Source organism: Phasianus colchicus, chromosome 1, assembly GCF_987193195.1.
Source record: "Phasianus colchicus chromosome 1, bPhaCol1.hap1.1, whole genome shotgun sequence".
NCBI classification, from domain to species: Eukaryota; Metazoa; Chordata; class Aves; order Galliformes; family Phasianidae; genus Phasianus; species Phasianus colchicus.
This window is the reverse complement of record NC_143436.1, coordinates 157,432,444-157,458,737: the sequence shown is the minus strand read 5'-3', so window position 1 is coordinate 157,458,737 and position 26,294 is coordinate 157,432,444. Positions and strand designations below refer to the sequence as shown.

At 39.4% G+C, this 26,294-nt stretch overlaps 1 protein-coding gene across 3 annotated transcripts in view; it reads left to right on the top strand.

The window, feature by feature from the left end:
- Positions 1-26,294, top strand: part of PIBF1 (progesterone immunomodulatory binding factor 1) — a 164,481-nt gene that overhangs the window by 27,288 nt on the left and 110,899 nt on the right. For all 3 annotated transcript variants that reach the window (XM_090130912.1, XM_090130908.1, XM_090130919.1), the window contains 4 exons: positions 1,835-1,943; positions 2,897-3,078; positions 11,737-11,862; positions 15,357-15,455. In XM_090130912.1, the coding sequence (XP_089987038.1) occupies positions 1,835-1,943; positions 2,897-3,078; positions 11,737-11,862; positions 15,357-15,455 (516 nt within the window). The remainder of the gene's footprint in view (positions 1-1,834; positions 1,944-2,896; positions 3,079-11,736; positions 11,863-15,356; positions 15,456-26,294) is intronic.

The following is a 26,294-nucleotide window of genomic DNA, read 5'->3' as shown; positions in this document are numbered from 1 at the left end:
AAAAACACTACAGAATCTGATGCATCAAATTAAGGCCTACATCTTCAATCTAAAAGCTTACATTCATCAATTTACTGTATTTTCAGAAGAGCCTGCCAGTTGCATTGCATCTAAAGACGTAGGAGCTGTTGATATTAAACATTTTAAAACTGATATATTTTTTTCAGAGTTTAAAAGCTGTCATTTAATAAAAGGCCCGGTGCTTAACTGCAGTGTAATTGCACAGTAAATAGAGAGTAGAACCTTGAAAATTCACGTTTGAAAACTTAAGGGTTAAGATTTATGGTTGTTAAACATGTTAAAGGATTTTTATAGGTCAGATTCTAAAATTCTTCTTGCTAGAGAATCTTAGGATAACTTTCAAGTGTCTCTCTTCGTTTAAAAAAAATGAGTTCTTTCCTGTGCTTTGAATGCCCACATCATAAGCAAAAGCGTGAAAATGGACTTCTTATAAATATTCTCATAGACATGTACTTCACAGTCCAGCTCCCTGATGGCTTTTTCAGTGTACTTACATGAAATCTGGCCCTTGGTAGATTTGTTGGGAAATGGATTCAAAAATGAAATTGGTGAATAGAAAACACTCTGTCAGTTCCTTATTCATGTTGAATAAGATCAATTACTGTTACTGAAACAAATGACTGTGCCACGAACCCATCTGAAAGAGAGTCTGTTTTCTGGATAACTGTTCACAGCCATATATACTAAAATAACCATGGAATCTACCTGGAAGCTCATTGCAAATAGGATGGATTGATGCTATGGTTTGCTTCCTGTGTGCAACTGCATCTTATTAAGTGAATTGTAATAACTTTCTTGTGAAAGGACCCAGTGTTTAACAGTGTACATTTAAAATAAGTCTTGAGTTGAAAAAGGCATGAATGAATGTTCCAGACCTGTATTTGAGAGAGTAGGCTGTATTCATCTAGGTAGGCACAGACGAAGGGGAGGGGTAGAGCATTATTGGGATGCCTGCATCAGGATATTTGGGAGCATTGCAGGAGTTAATCACTTCCAGACTCATTTCTGCCTTTAAAAATTCTCTGTTAAATCTTCTGGTCCTTGTGTACTACAAGTTATCTTAGTTTTAAAACTATATGCTATGTGTAATATAAAGCTGGTGAGATTTTTTTTTCCAAACTGCAGGCTTATGCAGGCTCATTCATTCCACTGTGCTGACAGGATAAGATACAGTGGTGACATAAAGCTGCTTCTTTGTACATAAGGAAATCACCATATTGAGGTCACAGCATAAACTTTGCAAGTGTGTTATATGAATTTTTAACATGAGAAGAACAGTATAACTCTCACTGGCATCAAGTGACTGTGTACAAGGGCAAGAAGAAGATGACAACAATTCTACTTCGCTTTCTGTCTGGTTAGGAAGATGTCTGAGTAGGATGAAGACTAGGGTCTAATCAGACAAATATCTTCATGCAAATTCCATGTCTACAAAAGATTCAAGAGAATGTCATAGAAAATAGCATTAAAAACTTGACAAAACTGAAAGGTTAGGTAAGAGTGCTTAAAACTCATTGCTAATTGGAGAACTGAATAACCCAAAATTACAATAAAGAAAAATAATCAGAAGTGAATGAAATAATTCAGGATAGATTATTTAATTATAGAATTACTGTACTGTAATTAAGGATTATTGTTTAAATACGTAAGAAAATTCTTTCCTATAATGTGATTCAATTGCAAGAGCTAGTAACTAAGAAGGATTATCATTAGTGGTGGAATTCATTGCCTTGAACTGAAATAAGCCAGAGAAATTAAGAATGAAGAAGATTCTTATTCATTACATCTTACACATTTTACCTTATTTTCACAGTGAACGAGATGTATTTGAACATGAATTGTCAGAACTCAGAAGAAAATACGAAATACTGGAGATGTCACATAAAGCACAAGCTAAAGAAAGAAATGATTTATCAAAGGAGGTAAACATTAAACTTCCTATTTTTTGTAATTGTCTTGTTTGTCGCCTCATTTATTCAGCAGTCAGTGGTTCAAGTGATGGCTTCCTGTTGAGCGCTTCTGATTCAAAGGACTCAGACACATTTGCAATGTTTCCAAATCCGCTATCTTGATCTATGGGATTTTGATAGTTTATTCTAGTACAAGCTTCCATTACTCAGTATCCATTATCGCTATTTCTGCATCTGAATTGTTTATAGGGAAGACTTCTTCACTAAACCTCCAGGATTAGTTTTTCATCTTAAGCTAGTTAGGAGTGAATCATCTAAAACTCTCTGCATCACTAATTTTTATTTTTATCTGAGGTAGGTGTAACTTTACAAAAGCTTTTCTGGAGTGAGAGAGTTTTTACTGAATCTCAAGAAAGAAGTTATTTGATTTCTATTACAGTTGTCTAATTTTTGGATGGTTTAATGCAACTCAGTGCAACTTCCATGCACAAACAAGACCAGTTTTTAAGCTGGGTTTCTGTACAGAAATCTTCCCAGGAAACACCAGGGGAGTATACAATTGTGTTTACACAGCAGGTATTCCAGAGGAGGAGAAATTTTGAGAGTGTTGTAGCCAGTATCACTGTGGATTCACACCAACACTCAAAGTCAGTATCCGTAATTTATGATTTAGTGCTATCACTGCTTAATACCTCACTGTTAGTAGATACTCAGGAATATTAAACGACATTTCACATCTTTTCAGGGGACAACTATGAGAAATCAATCATGAAAATTCATAAAATCAATTTTATTGAAGTCTTTTTTCAGCACTGGATTTCAACTTACGTTGACTGTAATTATAGTATAGTTTTTTTCAGTTCAATGGATTTACAAAAGAGAATTAAAATGAAAAAGTATGTATATGTATGTTGGTTATATATTTATCTTTAAGTTCATGTTATGGTGTTATTTTTAATTTATAGCTAGCAACCATACAACAATCCCTCAACCTCTTGCAAAAAGATAAAGATTACCTTAATCGCCAGAACATGGAGCTTAGTGTTCGCCGTGCACATGAAGAAGATCGTCTTGAAAGGCTTCAGATTCAGTTGGAGGATGCCAAAAAAGCTAGAGAAGAAATGTATGAAAAATATGTTGCATCCAGGTAAGTTCTGTGTTCAGTTCTATCAGTAGTCAAATATGTTTAACTGTTTTGCCTTGTTTCTCAAACAAACTTTAAAATTTTTCAGCTTCCAAAAGTTGTGTATTGGCTCCATATTAATGTAACCGGAAAAATAACTTTTCTTGGTTTATCAACTATTTATTTCTTAAAAATTTGATATGAGACTCCATAGCACTGAAAATATCTGTATTCTTCTGTGTAGATAATGATTTACTAAGGTAACTTTAATTGCAAAATAGAGAAAAGTGATTCTAAGTGCCTGTGCACCTCTTTTTTTTCCCCAAATGAGTCTTACTAAAACTAGGAGTATGTGAAAGATAATCTAATTTGGAGAATAAAATATTTTCATAAACAAGTAAAATTGGACGTGGTATGTTTTGTATCAGCTCTCTATCATTCATATCTCAAGTTTGAATGCAGATACTCTAACAGTAGACTTGAGAAACAAATTGGTCATTGTCTGCTAGCCACAATAGTAAACACTGTCAAGTTTTTGTGTTATTTCAATTGCTGTAGGTCTATGCGTACAATGTCAAGTAGAAAATTCTACATTATTTAGCAATGTCTTGCTTCATGTATAGCGCTATACAACAGAATTTCTAATCATATGAAGTTTTTTCTTACTCAGAATTCACAGTTATTAAATTCATGTAATTTCCCTACATACAGATGATAAATAACACTTCAAAATTTACCCCCAAATGACATTAGATATTTGCCTATATTTACTTTGTTAATAGTCAGCAATATCCTGATATTTCATTTTTGAACATCAAAAAATATTATAGAATATAGAATCATAGAATCACAAGGTTGGAAAGAACCTACAAAATCATCTCATCCAGCTGTCCTCCTATCAACATTACTACCCACTATGCTACTAAACCATATCTCTTAGCACCTCATCCAGATGCCCGCTGAACACTGCCAGAGACAATGACTTGACCACCTCCCTGGGCAGGACATTCCAGCACTTGACCACTGTTTCAAAGAAAAAGTTTTTCCTTATATCTAATCTAAATCTCCTGTGGCACAACTTGTCGCCTTTTCCTCGGGTCCTGTTTGTTGCCCTGGGAGAAGAGGCCAATTCCCTCCTCACTGCAACCTCCCTTCAGGCAGTTTTAGAGTGCAATGAGGTCTCCCCTGAGCCTCCTCTTCTCCAGACTGAACAATCCCAGCTCTTTCAGCCGCTCCCCAGTAAGACCTGTGCTCCAGACCTCTCACCAGTTTCGTTGCCCTTCTCTGAACACATTCCAGGGCCTCGATGTCCTTCTTGTGCTGACGGGCTCAAAACTGAACACAGTACTTGAGGTGTGGCCTCACCAGTGCTGAGTACGGGGGGATAATTACCTCCCTGCTCCTGCTGGCCACACTATTTCTGATGCAGGCCAGGATGGCATTGGCTTTCTTGGCCACCGGGGCACACTGCTGGCTCATCTTCAGCTCAGCATCAACCAACACAGAATCACAGAAAGGCCAGGGTTGGAAGGGACCTCAAGGATCATGAATCTCCAACCCCCTTGACACATGCAGAGCCACCAACCTCCCCATCTAATGCTAGACCAGGCTGCCGAGGGCCTCATCCAATCTGGTCTTCAACACTTCGAAGGACAGGGCATCCACAACCTCTCTGGGCAGCCTGTTCCAGCAGCTCACCACTCTCTCTTTGAAGAATTTCCTCCTGACGTCCAACCTAAATCTCCCCTCCCTCAACTTAAAACCATTTCCCCTTGTCCTGCAGTTATCAACCCTTTCAAAGAGTTGATTCCCCTCCTGTCTGTAGGCTCCCTTTAGGTACTGAAAGGCTGCAGTGAGGTCACCCCACAGCCTTCTTTTCTCCAGGCTGAACAAGCCCAGTTCCCTCAGCCTGTCTTCACAGGGGAGGTGCTCCAGTCCCCTGATCATCTTTGTGGCCCTCCTCTGGACCCTCTCCAACAGCTCCCTGTCTTTCTTGTACTGGGGGCTCCACATTTGGACGCAGTATTCCAGATGGGGCCTCACAAGAGCAGAGTAGAGGGGAACAATCACCTCCCTGTCCCTGCTGGCCACCCCTCTCCTGATGGAGCCCAGGATAGCATTTGCCTTCCGAGCCGCAAGGGCACACTGCTGGCTCATGTTAAGTTTTTCACCTATCAAGACCCCCAGGTCCTTCTCCACAGGGCTGCTCTCAAGGACCGCTCCTTCCAGTCTGTATGGATGCGTGGGATTCCTCCGGCCCAAGAGCAAAACTTTGCACTTTGCCGTGTTGAACCTCATCAGGTTCACCCTGGCCCACCTTTCTAGCCTCTCGAGGTCCCTGTGAATGGCATCCCTTCCTTCAACCGTGTCGACTGCACCACTCAGCTTGGTGTCATCAGCAAACTTGCTGAGGGTGTGCTCAATTCCTTCATCAGTGTCATTGATAAAGATGTTAAAGAGCACCGGTCCCAAGACAGACCCCTGGGAGAGGCCACTCGTTACTGGCCCCCACCTGGACACAGAACTATTGATGACCACCCTCTGCCTGCGGCCTTTCAACCAGTTTCTTATCCATCGAGTGGTCCATCCATCAAATCCACATTCCTCCAGTTAGGAGATAAAGATGTGGTGGGGGACCATGTGAAAGGCCTTGCTCAAGTCCAGGTAAATGACATCGGTCGCCTTTCCGTTGTCCACCGATGCTGTCACTCCATCATAGAAGGCCACCAGATTGGTCAAGCATGACCTTCCCCTGGTGACACTGTGCTGGCTGTCCTGGATCACACACTCATTCCTCATGTGATCTAGCACGTCATTCAGGAGGATCTGCTCCATGATCTTCCCAGGCACAGAGGTGAGACTCACCGGCCTGTAGTTCCCGGGGTCCTCCTTGCTCCCTTTCTTGTAACTGGGAGTGACTGTGACCCTTCCTCCAGTCATCTGGGACCTCACCTGACAGCCACAACTTTTCAAATATGATGGAGAGCAGCTCAGCAACCACCTCAGCCAGCTCCTCCAGAACCCTGGGATGCACACCATCTGGCCCCATAGACTTGTACACATTCAGTCTCATGAGGCGGTCTCGGACCTGCTCTGTCCTCATACTGGGGGGGGATTTACCACCCCCGGTCCCTACCCAGAGGTTCAGGGATGCAGGGCTCAGGGACGTGAGAAATACTGGAATCCTGGCCACCAGTGAAGACTGAGGCAAAGAACTCATTCAGTACCTCAGCCTTCTCTTCGTCCAGTTGAAGCCAGTTCTCCTTTTACATTTACCAAAGGAGGTACACTCGCTTTGGCCTGTCTCTTCTGGCCAGTGTACCTATAGAAAGTCTTCCTATTGTTTTTCACGTCCCTGGCCAAGTTCAGTTCCACCTGCGCCTTGGCTTTCCTGATTCCACATCTGCAAGTCCGGACAGCATCCCTGTATTCTTCCCAGGTGACACACCCTTGTTTCCAGAGTTTGTACGCACCTTCCTTCGCCCTCAGTGTGACCAGCAGGTCCTTACCGAGCCACGCCGGCTTCCTCCCTCCTCTGCCCGCTTTTTGTTCAGAGGGATGGAGAGCTCTTGTGCTCTCAGGAAGGCATCCTTGAAGAGTAACCAGCTCTCCTCGACATTTTTGTTTTTATTAAAGACAGCAAGAGACACCCCCAGATCCCTTTCCTCTTCACAGTTATCCAGCTACTCAGCCCCAAACTTATAGTGCTGCATGGGGTTATTGTGGCCAAAGTCCAGGACCCGGCACTTGAACTTGCTGAACCTCATCTCATTCACCTCAGCCCAGCAGTCCAGCTTATCTAGATCCCTCTGAAGGGCCTCCCTGCCCTCAGGCAGATCGACACTACCTCCCAACTTGGCATCATCTGCAAACTTGCTGACGGTACGCTCAATCCCCTCTTCTAGGTCATCAATAAAGACATTAAACAAGATGGGCCCCTGTACCAATCTCTGAGGGACACCACTTGTAATGAGTCGCCAGCTGGACTTTACTCCATTAACTACTACCCTCTGGGCATGGCCCTCTAGCCAGTTCCTTACCCAAAGAAGGGTATACCTGTCCTGGCCATGGGCAGCCAGTTTCCCCAGGAGAATACTGTGAAAGACTGTGTCAAAGGCTTTGCTAAAGTCTAGGTAGACTACATCAACAGCATTTCCCTCATCTACCAGTCTGGTCACCCAGTCATAGAAGGAGATGAGTTTGCTCAAGCACGACCTGCCCTTCATGAACCCATGCTGGCTGGGCCTGATCCTTTGGATGCCACGCATGTGCCATGTGATCTCACCCAAGGTGATTTGCTCCATAACTTTCCCTGGTACCAAGGTCAGGCTGATGGGCCTGTAGTTCCCCAGATCCTCCTTATGACCCTTCTTGTAGATGGGAGTCACATTGGCAAGCCTCCAATCCTTTGGGACCTCTCCAGACAACCAGGAGTGCTGACAGATGGTGGATAGTGGCTTGGCAATCACCCCTGCCAGCTCTCTCAGCACCTGAGGGTGTAGCCTGTCTGGTCCCATGGATTTGTGACAGTCCAGATGGAGGAGGAGCTTTCTTACTATCCAGCTGAATCATCAGGGGCATATTCTGCAAACCATCCCAAACTTCCGGGTCAGGGCATAAAATGCCCTGAGGATAACTGATGCGACTGTCAAAGGCAGATATAAAGAAAGTGCTGAGTACCTCAGCCTCTTCCTTTTCCACAGTGGTCACACTTGCTTCTGCATCAAGTAAGGGATGGAAATTCTCCTTGGTTCTTCTCTTACTGTTAATATATTTGTAAAAGGATTTGTTGTTCTCTTTTACTGCAGTGGCCAATCTGAGTTCAAGCTGGGCTTTTGCCGTTCTAACTTCCTCCCTGCATATCATAGCAACTTTTTTGTAGTCTCCCCAAGTAGCCTGTTCCTTCTTGCAGAGCCTAAGACCCTCTGAGACGTAGACTCTTTTTTCACAGAGTCTCAACAGTAGTTCCCAGCTCATCCACAACAGTCTTCTTCCCCTATGGCTTGCCTTACGGCACTCAGGAACAGCCTATTCTTGTGCCTTTAAGATTTCCATCTTGAGGAGCATCCAGGGCTTCCTGGACCCCTTTACCCTTAAGGGTACTCCCAAGAGACCCCTGCAACAAGCATCCTGAACAGGTCAAAGTCCACCCTCTGGAAGTTCAAGATAGCAGTTCTACCAGTCACCCCTCTGACATCTCCAAGAATAGCAACGTCTGTAATTTTATGGTCGCTCTGTCCAAGACAGTCCCCAGCCTTCACAGCTCCCGCCAGTCATTCTCTATTAGTGAAGAGCAGGTCTAGCAGGGCTCTACCCCTGGTAGGCTCTCATACCAGCTGTGTAAGGAAGCTATCTCCCACACACTCTAGAAACTTCCTGGACTGCTTCCTCTGCACTTTATTATATTTCTAACATATGTCAGTGAAGTTGAAGTTCCCCACGAGAATGAGTACTGGGGGTTGCACAACTTCGGCAAGCTGCTCATAGAATGCCTCGTCCTTCTCTTCATCCTGATTAGGCGGTCTATAACATACCCCCACCAAGATGTCGCCCCTGCAGGCCTTCCTCCTGATCCATATCCATGGACACTCAACTTTATCATTCTCAACACCAAGCTCTTTAAGATCAAAACACTCTTTAACAGAAAAGGTCCACACAACCACCCTTCCTTCCTTGTCTGTCTCTTCTGGAGAGTTTTTAACCATCCATCACAGTCATGGGAGTGGTCCCACCATGTTTCATTAATAGCAACGAGGTCATAATTAGCCTGCTGCTAATTACAATTGCTTCCAACTCCTTCTACTTGTTGCCCATGCTGTGTGCTTTGGTAGATGCACTTCAGCTGGGACATGTGCCTCACCCCCAGATCCAGCATTGTTCCTTTAGGTTCATCTCTGGTGAGCCCTGTTTTGTCCTTTTCCCCCGTCTTAGCTAGTTTAAAACTCTCTCAATAAGCCCTGCTAGCTCCTGCACTACAATCTGTTTAACCCTTTGAGACAGCTGAGTTCCATTCACGGACAACAGGCCAGGGGCTGAGTAAACTGCCCCATAGTAAAAAAAAAAAAAAAACAAAGTTCCTGCCTCGATACCAGCCTCTAAGCCAACTATTCATTACCTCTGTTTTCATTATTTTATGATTCTACTCCTCCCTCAAGATCCAGGGCCTCAAACCTGTTATGGAGAGGCACCTGGGAAAGCGAGATAGGTAGTAGGGAGGACGTAGGGTTGCCCCTGATGCCAAATTGGGACTTGCTTCCAACCCTCCTTGTCTTTTTTGTCCCCTACCTCAGCGCTACAGGGCAGGGGCAACCCCCAGTGCCCTTCTCTCTGGCACACTAGGGAGTTACTCCACCAATCAGTCTGCTCACATGTCCTGAAGCTCCTTAGTCTCTCCAACTCCTCCTTGAGCCACCACTGTGAGCTGACCTTCCACCTGAGCACAGTCTCCCTGCTGCCCTTCCCTTGCGTCAGCAAACCCACTGCAACCAGAGGCCTGAACAGACACATCTCTGAGCAGGCCCTCCGTCTGGGTTGGCACAGTCTCTTTTGAGTGAGCTATCTAGTGGTGTAGTGGAGACTATGCTAAATTTGTTTTCTTTCAGACTGCCAATAGGTGACCTGGTTTCCCGAGTGAGTTGGCACAGAGCTGGGCCAGCTCTGAAACAGGTGACTTCAACCACCTTGTGTTTGCCCTGTATGGTTTGAGCTGAGTCTGTTTATAACTTGGGGGCCTAACTGAGGTCAAGGGTGGGCAGTGCAAGCTCAACCCACACTACCTCAGCAGCCTGCTCACAAGTTGCCTGCTGCCCTCATCTCAGTGAAGCACTTTATCTGGCTTCAAAAAGCACCCAGAAGAGGTTTTTGTTGGCCTTTTTTTGTTATAGATCTCTTCCCCAGTGCAGGCTTACTTGCCGTAAAGCTGATCTCTGCAGAATGACAAACACCAGTTGATTAAATGAACATCCTCTTGAGCTTAAGAGAAGCCAGTTCAGCTTTCCTTCAGTTGCATCCTTTTGTTTGAACCGCAAGGTGTAACTGCGAACTTGTATAAATCTATAAATCTTGTGTCCTTGTAAAACTTATTTGATGTGTTCTAAATATGATTCTCCTGTAACTACTAAAAGACGTTGTTTTCTAAATGGGCATTTAAGAGCACTGTACTGAAATTATCAGCTATAGGGTGACTTTAAAGTCTTGCCAAAGGAGGGAAAGTCTAATTTCTTCACCTATAGAAATAGTAAGTAGCTATGGTAGTAGCAAGTAGTAATACTAATAGCAAGTAATTGTCATCCAAGTACCAAGAAAATAATGCTAGTTGATTCTGTATCTTGAGGTTCTGGCCTTCACCATTCATTTATTTTGTATGTACTGAAATGTACAGTGAATGAAGAACTAAAAAAAATTGCTAATGGGGACCTTACATTCCAGTATGTTTTTTTTTGGATCACTAACTATTTCATTGTATCAAAGATCTTCATAAAATACCTTGCTAAAGAGTGGTACACTTGAGGAAGGAAGGGAGAAATATTTACTTTTACCTTGAAAAGTCAACAGAAATTCTGTGTTTTATTAAAAAGCAAACACAAAAATTTGAACAGCATGCATTCTAAAATAAGTAAATGATTTCAGGCTTTTGTTTAATGCAAAAGAGTTTTTTGCGAACTCAAGTAGTGGTTTCTAAAAAGTACAAGCTATACGGCAAATCCCAGAATCAAAAATATTTTATGGTTGTAAATGCATGTTTAATATAACAAATATAATAAAAGCATATCTATTTCCAGACCTGTAATGTCTAACAGTGGCTTCACTGTGGATTGATTATTCTTGAATAGCAGCTGAATGCTATATTAAATTAACATCCCTTTAGCTGTTAAGTAGAATCATAGCATTGCTCACGTTGGAAAAGATCTTCAAGACCATCAAGTACAACCACAACCTAACCACACTACCCTACAGTACATTTATAGTTTTGTTAGAACAATTCTTTATGGGATTTTCTCCATTCTCATGTGAACTTCCAAATTTACAAAAAAGGAAGATGACAATGTTAATCTGAAATGAAGTAATCTGGAGTCTTTCAATGTCTTCTGCTTAAAAACTTTAATATTTATTTCAGGTAATTTATTTGTGGCATTGACAGAATGAATACTCAAACTTTTTGGTTTTTTTTTTCTTTTATTTCGCAAATGTCTACAGCATGTAATCTTCAAAGTTTCTTGTGATGTTCACACTCTGATGAGATGTGCAAATAGTAAACATCAATATCGTGTTGTAGCTTGGAAGTATTCTGAGTTACTAAGTTAACTTACCCTTCCTATTGATGAAGAAGCTAGAAAATTTTGCTAAGTGAGGAATTAAAAACATTTTCAGTGGTTAATTAATATAAACACTTGCAGAAATTCTTTGCCACCCTATACAAGAATGGTTAATGTTAAATTGCATGATGAATCAATATCAAATTACTTATATATTTTACAGTTTGCAAAAAGTTGTTATTCCTGGTAAAATATTCAGTAAATTTATAGAGCAATATAGGCTGGTATGTATTCCAAGCAAACTGGCAGGAAAACAAGTGAGAATTGAAATATTGAACTGTAAAATACGTTTGTACTGCTGTACCTGATGCTTTGATGTTTTGGCCATACAATTCATTTTACATTCCTCTGTCGTGTTTATTTGCAGGGACCACTATAAAACAGAATTTGAGAAGAGACTGCATGAGGAATTGGAACAAATAAGATTGAAAACAAATCAAGAAATTGAGCAACTTCGAAGCACTTCGAAAGAGATGTATGAACGTGAAAACAGGTAGATAAGATGTGGCAGTAACAAAATTAGGGCAGAAACTTGCAAGTAGTGTTTTTGTGCTAAAGCATAATCAAAGTTGACCAGTATTAAATGAGAAATGAAGTTGTTTTAAAATTGATGTGAATCTTGTAAATGTTAACAAGAAGTGATTTTTATGTTAATGATGCTGTTCTGCTAATATGAATATTTATTATAAACAGATTTACACTGACAGCATCAATTAAAATACCCTATTAAAATTCTTCTAGATAAACATTAGTGGTTTGAAGTTTATTCAGCTGTATAGTGTTAACTAATACATACAAAATGCGTTTGTTTTTTTTTTTTGTCATAGTCTGGTCTTGAAACCAGAAAGGAAGGTATTGGTGTAGAAAGTAATGCAGAAAATATTAGAGAGACGAATAAGACATCTTTTAAAAATCAGTGTGAGACTTACAGCATTTTTGTTCACAAAAGCATTATTTTCTTGTAGAGTATTATAAAACCGTCTTTTGAAGAATATCCTAATCCTACAAAGACCTACAGGCTGAGTTTTCTAAATGTGTTTTCTTGTTAAATACCATGGAATTATGTGCAGTATTAGGCATATGTAAGTCTTCAGGGATCCTCATAGAGATTTAGACTATTCATAGTACGGTTCTTCCTTAGCTTGTTTTTTGACACCTGTCTTCCTTTAAAATGGGAAGAGCACTTAACAATTCTTATAAACTCATCATAGATGTCCTGAAAGTGTCTTGTGTAGAGGAGGAAATGACTAGAGTAAAAAGATATTTGTAGCATCAGCATCTGTTCTTCTAATAGGCAGCTTTGCTATTGCTCTGAAGAGTATAAAAAGAACGTGACTATTGCTGTCTGTCTTCTAGCCAACTGAAAGGTTCTAATTAAAAATATTACATCCTTGTGTAGTTTTGCAAGTGTTAGTAAAATTTATATATAACAAACACACACATCCACCCACTTCCTGTATTCAAATCTATGTTCAGTTACAAAGAGCAATTTGACTGTTTGTGGAGAATTCATGAGGGTCTGCGTATCATTGAGAAAGCTATCAAAGGCTATTTTGTTTGCATCTGGAATAAATTTGTGGAAGCTGTTTTCCTCACTTTGAAATAATTACTTCCGAAATGTAAGTCCCTTCGATTTTACTTCATATTTTGCAGGAAAAATAATTCTTGGTTTGTGATCTTTCTATAAAATAATTAAAAATTCTACCATAAGATAGTGCTTTTCTGTCTGAAGTTCCCCTCAGAGGCGGGACAGATGGAAGCCCAAATGGGAAGCAAAGCAGTACGTAGTGAAGTTGTGTGATGTGATGAGATGCTGATTGACTGTGACTGAGAATAAGGTGCTGGTTTTATCTTCAAGCTGAAAGCATGGAGCTAATATAATACTTTGCTCTTCTTACTCCTTTCTACTTGCTGAGCCTGACAGAACTGATGTTTCCCTTGAATTTATTGATAGTTGTTTTACACTTGGATGAGTCAGTTCAAGAAGCTAAAATAAGGGGTAAGGAGGAGGGGAATCCAATTAAAGGATGATACTTAGAGCCTTAACTTATTTGGGATCAGTTTCATTTGTTCAGTTGCAGTCATCATTGGTGATGTTTGCATTAGGAAGCATGAATGAATTTGCAGAGCCCTGGATTGGCTGCATAAGGTTTTACTCTGGATTAGCTATAGACTGTTCCCATAAGTCAAACACAGTTAAGTGGTTTTAAGCATGTTAGGTGCTCTCTGTGAGCAGATCTTCAGTCTGACTAGAATCCAATTTATGCACTCTAGCATAGTTTTGGGGTGAGAAGTGCAATAAAATGGCAATTGTTGGTTTGAACCAAGTTTGAACCAAGTTTCCTGGTTGTTTCCAGTTAACCAGCTTGTGTAGAAATCATCTCAATATTTGCTAGCTGAGTTACTTTTTGAGAATCCAAATAATGGACTCTAAACACTAAAAGGCATTCAGCCCTCTTGAGCCTCATCAGCTCAAACCAGCCCAATTCTGCCTCAGAAGCTTCAAAACCTCTTTTTCTCATTTACCACCTGTTCATGAATATGTAGGTAGTCCCGTCCAGTTTTAGAGATTTTCACTTGGCTTGCCAGATACATGATGTTCAGTGTGGCCTATACGTACAGCAGTCAGATGTTTTACCTTTTCTAAAAACATAGTCGGGATCTGTAAACTGGCAGTGTCACTAATGTGTTTCCTAGCTCTATTGCAAATATTTCAACAGAAGTTGCATCACATCTGTGATTGCCATCATGTTGCTTAGTAGTACTTTACTCATGCTGTTTTTTCTCTGTATAATTTTCATTTGCTTAAATTAACAGTTAAGCAAAATAGTGTATTCTCTGAACAAGCGACTGTGCACCTATCATTTAATTATCATCCCACTTCTCTTCCTTTAGTCTTAAGATTGCAACTTTGTACTTCTGCTCTAAGACTTAATATGGTCACTGCTGTTAAGAGAATTAACTACCATATTCTTACAATTTGTCAAGAACCAGTTTAAATAGTCTAGTCTCAAAATGAATCACTGAATTTCACTGGTAAATTTTGCAGCCTAATAATTCTATTTTAAAGGCAGATTTTGTTATTGTTCTCTCATCCATAAACAGGATTCCTTTTTTATGAAGCCAAACTGAAAGGAATCTGTAAGGGCATCTAATACATTCAAAATGCCAGAGGGTGTTCACATCACTGGAGCAAACTGTAGATATCTTCAAGTAAAATCCTTGCAAATGTTCTTAACATAGATCAGACCCTCAGCAACAACTGTTCTGTGGTTATTGCTGTATCACAATACTTAATAACAAAAATACAGCTTATAAGCACTAAGTGCCATTTATAAAGTGGCAATAAACTGTACTACTACTGTTAATACCTATATCATTTTTAATATAAGAATTATATTTATTATTCTTAGTTCATGTGATATTGTTCTGATATGTATAGGTAAAATAAAAATGAGTTAGTTCGCAAGTCTTAACAGCAGCAGAAGGCAGAAAGAAACACCAACAATATGTAATAACCAATATGACTGACTATCCAATTGTGTATGGGAGTAGGGTTTCTGTGCTCAGCTAATCTTCCTGCTGTATCATAAAAGTTTTGAATCATCTCACCTAGGAGGACAGCATAGATTTAGTGAAGTACCAAGTGTAAATGCAAATACGTATATACGTGTATAAATACATTCCAATTATTGGAATGTATTTAATTCTCAGGAAAAAAAACACCTGATTTGTAGTTCTTGTATTCTGAATTATTCATGCATTTCTGCATTAAAAATAGGTACTTTGATCATTGTTCTTAGAATTTCAGAATGAGAAATGTTGTTGATATGAATGAAATATAATGAATAGGCATATAGACAGATGTCCTTCTATTGCTCTATTAAAATTGAATTAGGTAGTATTAAAGTTAAGATCAGTCATTAGTAATCTATAAAATGAAATAATCTAACTGAATATTGACAGAATTGCTTCTGTTTCCTTCAGAAATTTGAGAGAAGCAAGAGACAATGCTGTTGCTGAAAAAGAGAGAGCTGTTACTGCTGAAAGAGATGCTTTAAGAAAGTATGACCAACTCTTAGAACAGTAAGTATCTTTTAAAAACGCAAACAAATCTAAAAAAGTAAATAAATCTAAATAAATCTAAAAATGTAAATAAATGTAAAAATGTAAGTACATTTATACTTAAAGTTTTAAGGAAGAGGAATGACCAGTGTGGCTTTTTGCTTACAAAGAATAATTTGAATTAGAAGAATTTTGTTTAAATGAAGTTATAGATTTAATTTTAGTAGTATTTTTTTTTCCATTACCAGCACAGTAACAACGTGGACATTTGATTCTTCTCTCACAATCCTGTAAAGACAGGCAACCGTCATTATGCCTCTCACAGAAAAGGTGTATTGCATGCTGTGCCATAGAAGTGCTTGAACTCTGAACTTCTTTATTTTTTTTTTTTCTGGTTGAAGATGGAAAGTTATCTATTATGATGACTTTTTCTGAAGTGTGGATAAAGAGCAGCAGTCATGAACTGTTATGCTTATTACATGCTTCTTACTGCTTGCTCTCTTTCCTCCCTCTTTCATATTCATATGTAAAGCACAGTATCTATACGAAGTTAAATTCTGTTCATACCGATAGGGGAAAACTGTTATTCTCTGCTGATTCACAAGCAGTTTGCTATCTTGCTTTGCAGCACCTTCACTTTTTGCAAATTTAGAATATTAGGTATGATAAATAATGGACTAATATAAAACTACTGACCATAAACAAAGCTTCTCAGGGTAAGTTCATATGTCTTAATTTCTGCACTTGATTCGTTGTTTTATCTGTATCTTTGTTCCATAAAGAAAAGCACAGCTTTAACCAGCTATGCCACTCAGTCATCTTGTTAAAAGAAGTGCTTGATGTGAACTTGTTTGCTTGGAGTTGTTTTTAGCTGTGCTTAGTAATCTGTTAAAATGTTAATTTAAGCACAGGCACAAATTATTTAAAAACTCTTTTTTAATGCATAACTACATTATAGTGATAATACTAGTGAAGAATCTACATTGCCCCAGGATCACTCATGTGATGTGTCTTTTTTTTTTTTTTTTGCTATTTGTCATCATCTTGGTTAATACATTTGTGCTTCCATCCTACTGTAACTTTTTTCTGTAAATAAGTTCTCAAGTAAAACTCCTATTTCCACTCTTAAAATGTTGATTAGTACAATTTTGGGAGTTCAAAGCAATAGGTTACTCCCGAAATGATTATGGTTTTTTTTTTTTTAAATCTGCTTAGGAAAACGAAAGGGCCATATTTCACATCTTTAAAATAAAGGTATAGCTTTAAAAATACCACTCTTCCAAGTACAGTTGTCAAGACTGTGACTTTCTCCACATTCCAAATAATTTATCAAAATTGTACTGCAAAATAATAAATTGGCATAATGAGATGGAATGAAAAATTCCAATGTCTGAGTTTACAGTGGACTGAAATGTGACAGTTCTATGGAACTAAGAAATTTTCTAACATAACCAGAACACCCAAGAATAAAAAAGGAATACCTGTGTTGTCCATTTTTGTATTTAAGTGATTATAACAGCTGGCTCTGCTATATTGAAAACAAGTTGACTCATCATAGTTTCCACTGGTATCATAATCTATATAAACAAACATGTTTGAAAGTTTCAGGATTATGTGGAATGTTGACTGGCTTGAATTCTGGTTAAATTAAGCCCTTGGCAAATCTTGTGATCAGAAGTGTAACTAATGCCCAATTTACTAGTCAGGTACAGTTATTTTCATTTTGCTTACTGATATAAGCAATAATTAAAAAAAAAAGCAATAGCTTTTTGTAAATAGCTGCTTACAAATACTGATAAAGTACTTAATGATAGTATTTGTGGAAGTGATATATTGATAAAGAATCTGCTGTTTCTATCTCAGAGTAGATTACTGTGATGTCCGGATGTAGTTTTTGTTCCTTCTTTGCTACTATACAGTTGTGAATTCTGTCTGAAAATATGTTTCATTTACTTGCAATGAAGTTAAAAAAAATCAATATTTTGGATGAAATTGCGATCAATGATAAACCTTGAAGGAAATTGATGACCAAATAGAAATGTTTTCATTTTGCTTCAAGTTGCTGATATTATCACTGTTTCTAATTTTAAAGCTATATTAACTCAATTAACTCAATTGAATGTTTTGAAGTTGAATGAAGAGGGTGACTTCATAACATTTCCATCTTCTACTGCATAGCTAAGTTGTAATACTAAATTATGCCAACTTTTTCTTAGTTTGAATATTTCTTAAGTCTTATTTTCAAAATAATGACCATTAATGTCCTTACCAGAAAGCAAGCCAACAAAAAACCCCCTTGATTATTCACTTTTCTTAAACGTTGAGGAGTATAATTTCTTTTTCCAGAACTGTAGCTCAGCTTTATCTGTGTATCTGTGGAAACTGGTTTTATAAAAAAAAAAAAAATCAAATATTGGGAATAGCAAAGAAACACCTATATGGTATGCAGGTATATTTTTTGTTATATTTTGTTTTCTTGTGTTTTTTTAATAAAATCTTTTTTAGTGATCAAACAAGAAAATCTCAACTCTACTTCAGGTAGTTCATTGCTGCTCATGGAATGCACTTGAAGTGATTTTTCTTGTTTTGTATTTGGACTCATAAAATGAGATGTGCCGAAAATTGGAGAACCAAATAGATATACAGTAAATTTACTAGGAACACAAAAAAAAAATTTGCTGTGGCAATACTATTCTGTCAACTTTGCAGTAGGTACTATTTAAAACATTGCAGTCTTATGAATGCCAGTGGAGAGTTTAAATTACTGCCTCTGTCCATGAGGAAGAGATTATGAAGTATGTGTTGGTGGCTTTTTTTTTTTAAGCTTATTTAAATACGCAGAGACATTGAAAGGGCATTTGAAAAGAATTTTTTTGTGGGTGGTGTAAGCACAGTCAGGATCATGATTGCAAAAACAGTTTAGTCTTAGCTTTGTTGCAGAAAGACTTTAAAAGATTTTTACTTACTATTATGTAAATATTTTTGGATTTATATGTATAGTTTATCCATTTAAAACTATTAAATCCATTACTACAAAGCCAGCGAAAATGCTGTCCCTGTGTCGGGGGCTGGCAGCTTGTGGGTGGGCTGCTGAGCTAGCAGGGGTGGAGCCAGCACTTTCGCAGTACAGTTTAAACACCTTACTAACATTTCAGTGGTCACTGCTGCAGAGACCAGCTTCAGGGAGGTAAGACTGCACTGGGCAAGAGATCTGAAGCGAAAAAGGCCAACAAAAAAAGCACTTTTTAGGACCTTTTTGAAGCTAACAGAAGTGCTGTGCCAGGAGGCTAGCAGCTTGTGGGCTGACTGAGCTAGCAGGGGTGGAGCTGGCACTACCCACCCTTTACCCTGACCGTTGGCCTCAGGGAGGGTGGAAGCTAGCTTCCACAGAGCACACAGGGCAGGCAAACCACATCACTGCCCACTGAGAGCAGGAAGGAGGAATCAGTGCTTGAGCACAGCCCACACTGCCCATACAGTACTGCAGCAGCACGTATTGCTGCTTGACCCATCTCCACACATGTAAGTACTACCCCCTCTTTGCTCAGGAGACCAGCTCTCCTCTTGGCAGTCTCTGAGACACTGGGTTTAAACATGGTCTCATCTCCACCAGGCAGTGGGCTTGCCCCAGGAAGACTCTGGTGACCCAGACAGAGGGTTTGCACAGAAATGTGGCTGTTCAGGTCTCCAGCTACAGGGAGTGCCTGAGCCTGCTGCTGCTGGGGGAGGGTAGCATGGATTCCACCTGTGTGAGAAGGCGGACAAGCTGCTCAGCATGGTAGTAGAGCTCAAGGAGGAGGTGGAGAGGCAAAGGACCATTAGGGAGTGTGATAGGAGGTTGACTGGTGGAGTGACCCTCTGGCATGCCAGAGGGAAGGGTGTGAGGGAGATACCCCCAGAAAAGTGATTGACCCCCTGCCCTATCACAGACATAACTGACAGATGAGGAGAGTCCCCCACCAGGAACAGAGCCTGTGAGCATGATGCCTCCTGCAGCTGAAGCAAGAAGGCCCTGTCAAAAGGCTCCCCTTGATCAGGTGGCCTGTAGTATGTATACCCCTATCACCAGGTGGCCTTTATTAGTCCTATCCCTAATTCTAACCCACAGGCTCTCAACCTGTTCCTGACTGTTTCTCAGAAGGAGCTCCTCACAGTCTACCCTCTCTCTGACATAGAGGGCAACTCCTCCAGTTGTCCTACCTAGACTATCCCTTCTAAAGAGCCGATACCCCTCAATCGTGGTATTCCAGTTATGAGAGTCATCCCACCATGTTTTCGTGACAGGAACAAGGTCATAACTTTCCAAGCATTTCATGGTTTCCAACTCTTCCTGCTTATTTCCCAGCATGGGTATAAAGGCATTACAGCCAGGCTTTCCGTCTCACCGCCCTTCTAGAGAATCTGGGATTTCCTAGAACAGCAGCATCCCCCTGCCCTTCTCCATCCCTTTGTACTCCTCCCTCTTCACACATCAAGTCTGGGGTGAACCCTTAAACTACCCACTCAATCCCAGTGGCCCTCATTTTGTCCCCTTCCCCCTTCATACCTAGTTCGAAGACCTTCCAATGAGTCCCACTGGTTCCTGGGCTATGATCCTTTGACCACTTGGAAACAGGTGAGTTTCATCTGTAGCCATCATGCCAAGTGCAGAATAAGTTATCCCATGGTCAACAAAACCAAGATTCTTGTGTTTGTGCAAACTTCTAATCCATTTTCTGAGGTAGGTTTTCCTGATCCTCTCAGTATCCTTCCCCACCACTGTATGGTGAATATCACCCTAGTATCTGTCTCAAAGAGAGTTACACCATGAGTCTGTCACCTGCTCACTCTCTCAGATGCTCCTTAGCCTCTCAACCTCCTCCTTTAGCACAACCACCATACTCAGTAGCTCATCCACCTGCCTTCCTTCTCTTGCAGCAACAGACTCAGGCACTTGCTGCCGTCAGAGACTTGGACCACGACTTGTTTAGGCAGGGACTCTGAGTCGCTTCTGTCTTTCATGTTAGACCTTTCTGCCTGCTAGAACCATGGTGAGATATGTTGTCAGGGAGGCAGCCGATAGGTGACCGGTCTACTAGTGGGCAGAGATACTACACCCTGCGTGAACTACTCGTGCAAACTGCTGCATCTTGCCCTGTTTGCTCAACTTGTTCGCAGCTCTCACTAGCGGCAGGTTTTATACACTCAGGGGATCCGCTGGTGCTCCTGGTTCTGTCCCCTCAACATTGGTTCACTGCTGTCACGCATAGCACAGTGGCATCTGGCAGCTGCTCTGATGGCTGCCACTCAGGCAGCCAAGGCAGCTTCACTCTGCAGTGTGAAATGCGACTGCTCCGTGCCCAGTACCTCGCCAAAAGAATCTCTTAAGAATTCTCACAAGAAGTTATTAAAGGTGGCTTGGAAAGATTGTAATGCCATCATATCCTTGTATTATAAATGTGATTCTTGAATTAAGTGTTCTTGGGTGGTTTTTTGTTTGTTTGTTTTTCTTCCTGACAGCCTTAATCTTAAAACTTTAGGATTAGTCAAAGTAAATTTTGAGTATCTAACAAACTATTTATTCTTTCTAATGGTTTACATTTTTTTTATTAGCCTGGGAAGCCTATATCATTGTTCTTCAAAAGCAGCTGTAAGTTTGTTAAAAGAGACATCATGTATGATGGTGCTGCTACCTATTAAGTCCTATATATCTTGAGTTCTAGGGATGAATATTCCATTGCAGTCCATGGTTTTGGTATGATTGTTAATTTCACTTACTTACACACACATTTTTGTGATACAACTGCATTGGACTTCTTGCTAATGATGAGCACTGACAGGATGAGCAAATAGTGTTTTTTTGGAACTCTTAGTCAAGTCATGTTTCAGCTGCTGAAAGCTTATATGAGCTTAAAGGGAGACTGAAAAAGCTGCAAGACAAATTTGAGAATTAACAAATAAAAACCACATCTAACTCAAAAAATCCTTGTGTTAGAAATAGTTAAATACTAGTAGGAGAAGAAGAAATACAACATATGCAGACATTTTTCTTGATCAAAATACACATTTTTGTCATAATTGAGGACAGTATTACCAGGCTACATAGATCTCTCTAGGATTTTTCTTACTGTTTATTGTATATGCTTTGTATCCCTTTAAAAACCTTGAATAAGGAATGTGAATACATACCATAAAATCATCTGTCTTAATCACTACAATTTTCAGGCACTCACTTAACTATTACAGTTTTCTAGTATTTTAGCTCATTGTATCACAATTCTGTTGTATGGTTGTATAATCAAAGAATATTAAGATAGTGTATAATCAAGGAATATTGTATAAAAGGATATTGTATAATCAAATAACATTAAGATGTTATAATAATGAAATAAGAATAAGTTAGGCAAAGCAAGACAAAGAGAATAGATAGGACACTTACCCATATGGTGGGCTTGCTCAGGAAACTCCCATGGAGTGGATCTTCAGAAGAGAGATCCTTCCCTACTGGTAGTCAGCTCTTAAATAGGTCTAGGAGAAGTGAAGCCAGGCTCCACCCCTTCCTGCAGCACAGGTGAATTGCTTTCACCCGTGCTCCCCTGGCTGACTCATTGCTTGTCTCAGGTGATTAATCAGAGGTTCAGGCCGTGACTCAGCAGTTCCCACACAGCGATCCAGCTTATTCAGCTTCTTTTCATCATTGTCTTAGGGTGAACTACCTTCTACTGTTTATTTATTTATTTATCTTAGCATTAAGTTTCAGTGTTATTAAAACTATAGCATTCTGACTGTAAAATCTGTTATTGTAGCCATCATGTTTAGATTGCCATTTCATCTTTCAAAATTCTGTTGTTGCATGGTATGTTATGTATAATACAAGCAGTACAGGATAAGGCCTGAAACAGATCTGGTAGCTGTAAAGCACAAAGGGCATTGAAATCTAAGTAACTAAAATCGTTCTGTAAGTGTTTTTCCTCTGTGTGTACTTTCAGGAAGCTGTCTTCTGTGTAAAATTCAAAATATTTTGACAGAACCCTAACTAAAGTTGAGGGTGAACCACACTATTACTGATAAAAATTTCCTCAGTCTTAGTATCTCAATAACAATAAAGGTTTTAGTATCCAGTGGGTAAATTACTTCGGAATGTGATCACCTTCCCCTTAACTGGATAACTGGTGAAGAACAGTTTGTCTAACTAGGTGTATATATGGTGGTCTGAGAAGGGAGTTAAAGCCTCATCATCTTGTGGACCTCATAGTAAACTCATGGGAAAATCCCCAGAATATTAGACATAGAGACTAACATTTATCTCAACTTTGTGTAGAGCTTGTCAACCACAGAATCAAATTCAAACTGTTGAGAAAGAGGTATAAATGGGAAGCTAACTTTGCTACTCTTAGCCTACTCCTCACTTGTTAATAGTGATACCTGTTTGATGCAAGTAACTCTCAACAATGTGAAAAACACTAGCACATTATTATATAGTGAAGGATAGCTAGTCTGTTTGATGAGCATTCTGTAAATGAGGAACCATCATGCAGTGTTCATGAATGCTACTAAAACAGTATACATCACTGAGCCAAGGTATTTTCAAGCCATGAGCTGCCAGGAGCTGTTTGCCTTTGACAGTAGTCCATCCAGTATTGGGATACCCCTAACTGATGATAATTATATTGGAGACTTAACAAAGAAAAGGGACAGTATAGTATTTACAGGTGGTATTTACAACTGATGAAACCATCGTGAGAGTCCTTGTCATATTACGTGATGTTTACTCTCTGTGAGATCGATCTGTCTGTTGACCAGTAGGAGAATAGGAAAATCAGGGCTGAAGAACTGACTTCCTTTTTGCGTGATCTTATTTCTAGCTATTATTTCCTTTGGTCATGGTTGGCTTGGAGTTGTTTACATTCAGGGACCAGCAAATTTTTTTTGAAACTATATGCCATTAACACTGAAGTATTGCATCGCATACTGGATATTGAGATGTCTGTGTCCTTTAGCTTGCACAGTGGAAAGCTGCTTAAATATTTTCTGTTTTTCTAGCTAAATGAGCTAGTGGCACTACTTATGTGACTATCTGAGTAACCAGAAGGATATTCTGTGAAGCAACTAAAATGAATGTGCAATTAATGTTTAATGCATAGTTAACCAGAGTTTAATTTCTTGCTAAGCAATAACTTGGTCTGTGGGATCCTTGTGACATTTTAGCAGAATTTTTAGCAAATAGTTTGTAGCAGTATTAGCACTTAGATGTACTATGATGTTTGAGTCCTGGGGATACTAGAATGGTGTGGTACTACTTTGAGATATTTATGATATCAGGGAGTGTACAGTTGTGAAATGTTTTTTTTATATCTAAAAAAAAAAGTTACTTACAAGCCAAACTTCAGTAAGACCTAATTGAGATGAGATTATTTATTCAGAGTAGTCCTCTGAGAGCAGCACTAAATGAAAGTGGAGAGGTTGCGCTGCTGGTGATGATTAGTGAGAGGATTTGTAATTCCATAGAAAAGGTGTGGTATGAGGAATTGAACAAATCTACCAGAGGTGGTATAGAAGGGTACATCTGAAAGAGTTGTAGGCAGATTTTCAAACAAAAAAGAGCTTCTGTGGATCTCCTTAGTGCTAGGTAAAATTCTTAGATATTGCTCATCTGAACATATGTTGTCCACGCCTTTCATATTACCTCTGCTTGTTAGCAAGCTTTTGTAATTGAAATGAAGCTGATGATGATGACTGTAGATGATGTTGCAGACAGTCTGCACAGACATCTTTGATGAAGCATGAAGAACATAGGGACTGTGTATGCACGTGCCCTTCATAGGTAATCCAGAAGCAAAAAAATCTGTAGCTTCTATCAGCTTCTCACCTATAGAATAAAAATACTTGCAGGCAGCAAAACATGAGAAACTTTCTCTGAAGAGTGAGTAAGCTTAAACTTCATCATCAAATGGCAGAATAGCTGTGGAAATAAAAGTATTGGAGATATTGTTTAGGTTCCTCTGAGATGAAGCTTGGGTGTTGTGTAAAATACATACACATTTCAGTCATTTTAGTTTTTTCATAAAGTGTTATATTTCATAACTTAGATATCAAATGTAAGTTATGAAATGTAAAGTGCCCTTAATTTCCTTAACTACTGTTATTGTTTATTTGTATATGTTTTAAAATATTTGCATACTAAACATATGGTAAAAATGCTGCAACTTGTAGCTAGTATTGTAACAGAAATACTACTACATGTCTTTACTTAATGTAAAGTTTAAGCTTCGATGTGGAACTCTGCAGTTGTTTTCAAGGATATTCTGTTTCATGGAAGGTGTCCATTGCCATGTGTAAACAGATATAAACAGTGATTCATCTGATTCATTCCTTCTGAAATTTTGCTTAATGTTAGTTGTGGCTTCTCTGGGATAGGAAACAGCTCTAGATAATAAGCTTAAAGATGGTTTAAAAAGTTGCATTTTCCCACTTTTTTTCGGTTACTGGAATCATTAGAATTGGCTTTGGATTGTAGAGAGAGGAAGAATTTTTCCTATTTAAATCCCTGTGGGAAAAGGAGAACGTTTTGATTGTGCAAAATGATACTGTGAGTAGGTGAAAGTAATTAGAAGCCCTCATTCTTCTCTTCATGCTCCCTAACTTCAGACATACAAATGACTGTCAAATCTCCAACCATACTCGATATAAACTGTTTCTCTAGGATAAAAAAAAATGTGACTGATCTAAATTTTATGTCTCTTTGAGATGCCCAAAATTAGATGAGGCTTAGATTGATGTCTTAATTATAAGGTCTTTACATCTGAAACTACGTGAGGAATCACACAGAATCACAGAATGGCCAGGGTTGAAAGGGACCTCAAGGATCATGAATCTCCAACCCCCCTGACACATGCTGGGCCACCAACCTCCCCATTTAATACTAGACCAGGCTGCCCAGGGCCCCATCCAATCTGGCCTTCAACACTTCGAAGGACAGGGCATCCACAACCTCTCTGGGCAGCCTGTTCCAGCACCTCACCACTCTGTAAAGAATTTCCCCCTGACAACCTAAATCTCCGCCCCCCCCTCAACTTAAAACCATTTCTCCTTGTCCTGCTGTTATCTACCCTTTCAAAGAGTTGATTCCCCTCCTCTTTGTAGGCTCCCTTTAGGTACTGAAGGGCTGCAGTGAGGTCACCTCACAGCCTTCTTTTCTCCAGGTGAACAAGCCCAGATCCCTCAGCCTGTCTTCGTAGCCTGTCTTTATAGGGGAGGTACTCCAACCCCCTGATCATCTTTGTAATATTACATTTTTTTAATTGCATATTCATGAAGGACATTTTTACTACAGGTGGTGTACTTTTTATAAGCTCGTGGCTTGGATTTGCACATTCCAGTTCTGTTGCTTATGACACTGTTCCCATTCACGGATTCTGAATTCTGGGTCTGATTTCTGTGTTATGTCGAAGTTTTGGGCTTTTTTCAAAGCATTCCGTATGCGTAGATAAATAAGGTAAATATCAGGTTTATTTTCTTGGAGCTGGATGGCTTCTCTCCATTAAAATAAAGAAATAACTTTTTAAAGTAGTCCATTTGCTGCGACGTACTTGCTTCATTAAGAAGTGCAAATGAACAGAAGGTAGCTATGTTGTGGCAATCTGTGTGCCTGCTAATCTGCTTGTTTGGTTGGTTTATTTGTTTTACTTTTTAAAACAATCTCAAGTGTTCCTTTTGTTGTTTTTCTCAAAAGGACAAAACAGTTATAATTTATCCATTGAAATATGCAAAAATAATTGCAATCTTTTTTTTTTTATTGTAAAGTTGCTATCTTTTGGCAAAGTGATTTATGAATTATTTTTAAAAACAGCTTTTACATTTATCTTTGCAAGTCTCTTTTGT